General features: G+C 38.4%; 1 protein-coding gene across 1 annotated transcript; it reads right to left on the bottom strand.

Moving 5' to 3' along the window:
- Positions 1-253: 253 nt before the first annotated feature.
- LOC119588660 lies at positions 254-3,983 on the bottom strand. Its single transcript, XM_037937294.1, is given in 7 exon segments — positions 254-1,147; positions 1,292-1,366; positions 1,478-1,675; positions 1,837-2,148; positions 2,272-2,282; positions 2,285-3,539; positions 3,832-3,983. Coding segments are annotated over 6 exon segments (2,490 nt in total). The 5' UTR covers positions 3,429-3,539; positions 3,832-3,983; the 3' UTR covers positions 254-397.
- Positions 3,984-4,126: the final 143 nt, after the last annotated feature.

The raw sequence follows: 4,126 nt of genomic DNA, 5'->3' as shown, positions 1-4,126 counted from the left end.
AAGCATTTGCATGACTAATATATTAAGTACATTATTTGATGAATATAAATAAATCATCTCTTATGTGTAAGATATCTATCTAGCATTAGTCCTGTATAATTTACACACACAACATACATGATTTATACATCAATATACATTATATTGAGAATCGGTGGAAAATTATGAGAATATAGGATTCACGAAGAAGATATGTAGGTGAATATTCTGTTATATTTATATCGAAAATTATTACCAAAAATTGCCTTCTAAATTTATCCAAAGACCAGTGTTTGTCTAGAAATTTTCTTTAAATAATAATTAAAATTCAAGTACCTCGATTAACATGCCATTGCAAATCTCTTGAATTAATGTGTAAATCAGATAAAAACTTGCTTCACAGAGGATCTCATTAAATTTACAAAGGATTAAAGAAGAATTTCTTGGTGAAGCCAAAGTACCTCAATTCGGGTGAGAAACTAGGAGAGCTCTCATTGTACTCTTTCAGGAATTCTCTGTAAAAATCACAAAGTTCCTGGTCAACAGCATGCTTTGCCAAAGTGCGACACAAACACCAGTTGAAGGCTGTTCCTTTCCCATTCGGGATGCAGTTGAGACCAATGTTGTTGGAATAGATACAAGCCATGTCATTAAGGGGATCTGTCAACCTTTTCACTTTTAGAATTTCACTGCTTGAAGTCGTGATAACTTCACTCAGGTTGTACAAGTTAAAGATGAAAAGTTTGGGTTTGTTTTTGAGTTGAGGACATTGGGAATCTTTAAAGAGATTTAAGATATAGTCGATGTCTACAGATTTCATGTCAGACGTAAGAATCTTCCTGTCATTTATACTATAACCAGAAATGACAAATATAGCACATCCGACGTCTGTCAGCTCATCAGCATCCCGAATATTTTTAAGGACTTCCTTCGTTTGCTGAGCCGTGGGTGACGAGTGTGTTTTACACACGTATCCCATTTTGTCAAATACATCTGACATAATGCGAGCATCGTAGTCGAGTTGCTGAAGGTTCAGGTCGGATCTGTCCTTGAAAGAACTGAAGTTCAAGATGCGAACAAAGCCTCGTGCATTTTTGTCCATCTTGTACGCATCAGCACCTCCTTGCACTGCCGTTGCATGTCTCACGTGAAACTGTCGTGTGGGCACCTGAAATTAAAAGATGTTTGTCCTTAGTGGAATGTAAAGTCATGAAGGAATTCACTTCAATATAAAAATAGATATAGTTTTAAGTAGAATAGAAAAAAGTATTGATACAGTTCGTTTCCAAAGAATAAAAAATAAGTAACTCACTTTAAGCTGTACCGAGTTTGAGGCGGCTGATGTTAGAAAGCCAGTTTCATCAGTTTTCTTATCATTTCCTGTTTTCTGAAACATTTGGAGTCAGTGTAAGTTTCCAAAAGCTTACATTACGTCATATAATTGTTTTATTCTCAAGACACTATTGGCAGTTTCTGGAAATATGTGATAGATGGTTACCTTCGCAAACATGGTAATGGCCCATTCCATATTCAGGGCATTGGCCAGAAGGCGAGGTGTAGTGACTCCAAGATCTCGTGCCAACAGCCCGTTCACCAGCTTTCCACCGTGACTGTTTGGATCTGCACCAAGTTCCACAAGCTTTTCTGCTTCTTTCTTCTTTCCTTCTAATATGGCCGTGAATAGATGGCTTCCAAGCTTAAAATCAAAGAAAAACTGATTTACAAAAGCAAATACTTTTGCACATTTAGCTACATTCTAGTACTCTACAGTTTAAGTTATAATGCTGGAATCACAGATTCAAACTTGTCTGATTTTAATCCTGCTGTAGTGTCTAGTATTCCAGCATAAATACTTACCAGGGATTTTACTGTATTATGATGATTATCCCGTTTGTCGGCTTCAAAATCAGAGTCACGCACTAAAAGTTTCAGCACTTGTGTGTGACCCTTTTCAGCGGCCATATGAGCTGGAGTCTGTCCATATTTGTTTGTAACATTTGGACTGATACATTTCAGCAGAAACATCACCACATCCGGTTGGTTGTGAGACGATGCAGCATGAAGGAGTGTGCATCTTGTCTTGTTTTTCCTCACTGCTGATCCCGTATCTTGTATTAGTTCCTGCACTCGAGCTATATCTCCATCTTCCACTGCTTTGAAGAGCTGACCCTAGTGAGCAATAACAACTTGTTGAATCAGATACACTGAAAATTACTAAAGTACAATGAAAGGCAAATTATTAAATATTTGATAAAGAAACAATTATATATATCTAATAATAGTTTACATTACCTTTAACTTGAGATATGAAGTGTTTTGTGGTTAGCGATGCGTTTAGTCAATCTGTTTGTTGAACTTCGGGTATTAATGTAACGTTTCGATGGAATCTTCGTCCTCCTCGCCATCATAACATTTACTTGGAGTTGCTTTGACTTCCGTGGAGACTTTAATTTCCCAGTAAGTGACTTTTGGGACATGGAACTAGGCTTTATTTTCGATGCCCTTTTAGGATCTAAAGGACAATTTGTTTTTCCACAAATTGAACATATGTCACCTTCAGAATATTTATCTTCTGAAGTTTTTTCTTTATCAAAAGTTGTAGAGGGTGTATTCTGCAGTTGACTTGGCACAGATGACCGACTCTGAGACATTTTCTCAGATCCCGTATTTGGAGCATCCGTGGATTTTTCACTGGTCAATTCGGCCTCAGATATCACTACCTCTTTCTCTGCTGCCTGACCTTCTGACCTATTGTCAGTAAGTGAGAGCCCGGATTTTACTTTTGTTCCTGTCATAGGTCCTTCTGATGGAACCTCAATTGGCATGTCTTGTGTTATTGATGACATAGGCGGTGAAATAATGCAGCTTCCCTTTCCCTGTTCTGCTGTACCAACGTCCTCTGCTGAGACCCTAGCTCTCTTTTCTAATGAAGCTTTAGATTCTCCTTCACTTGACAGGTTCCTGGACCTCTTCAGAGAGAATTCTTTAGACGGGGCTTGACTTGATAGAATCTCCACTTCTTTGGCGGAAATGGTTGCATTTATACTGCAGAACCTTTTCATCGGTAGTTCAGACGCCGTTTCCTTTGACGTTTCCTCTAATGAAATATCTGTAGGCAGATTGTTAGGCATTTTGATTATCTGCTCATTAAACATATTTCCAGATACTGAAGTCTTCTCCATGCCACTGCATCGCCTTATTAGCTTGAATAGCGAATCTGGCGTCACGTTCGAATTTTCTTTCGATTCGGAAGAGTAACTGTTACAGTTGGCTAAATCTTCATTTGAGATCTTTGCGCTGGGAAGCAAAATCAATGAATTCTCTGACATTTCCCGCAGTAGAGACTGGCAGAAGAATGAGTTCGTTCGCACAACTTCAGATCGGAGACCACTCTCTTCCTCCACAAGAAGGCAATCTTCCGAAATATAAGGTGGTGTTTTATCAGCCATGTTCCCAAGGATAAGTTCGTTGAGAAGGATTGGTTGTGAAGGACGAGGCAACCGTACTTTGTAGACCTTCAAGTCTGTCCTTAATGTTTAGATAATTCTTCGTCGTGTATTCTGCAAAACACAGAACAAATGTTACTTTTATCAACACCTATTTACTAATCGCTAAAAACCGGTTACAGTATAAAACAGTGGGAGCAACTGAACTACTGTCAAGTGTATGTTGTTACAAATTGTGAGATTTTGTTTTTAATGATGTTTTATAAAACGTTTAGACTCTTACTAACATTAATGGAGATAAACGGAAGATTCGGAAACGTGATTTTCACGAGCTATGTAGTCTACAGTATATCATGCAATTTCGTTACACTATGTGTCTCTGCATGTCTCTATAAGTTTTCCTTACCTTAATATTAATCCAGTAATTGTTCACTAAGCACAAATACCAATGATTTTGCGTAATAACCTAAAATAAATTTCTTCCTCGCACAAGTAATCCTCAAGGTATTATCTAAACACCTTAAAATGTTGCACACTGTTTACTTGCTGAGCGAGCGAGCACTGACTGCAAGGTCGGCGTGTCCGCTATATATAGGGCCCCGACGCCAGACAAGCTGGAACGCGATATCCCAGCTGCGCGCGCAACACTTGTGCCGATATTTTTTCTCCATATACAGATTCCAACAGTACCTGAAAATGGG

This window comes from Penaeus monodon, chromosome 24 (genome assembly GCF_015228065.2).
Source record: "Penaeus monodon isolate SGIC_2016 chromosome 24, NSTDA_Pmon_1, whole genome shotgun sequence".
NCBI lineage: Eukaryota > Metazoa > Arthropoda > Malacostraca > Decapoda > Penaeidae > Penaeus > Penaeus monodon.
Note: the sequence above shows the minus strand (reverse complement) of the source record. Positions and strands in the feature narration are given on the sequence as shown.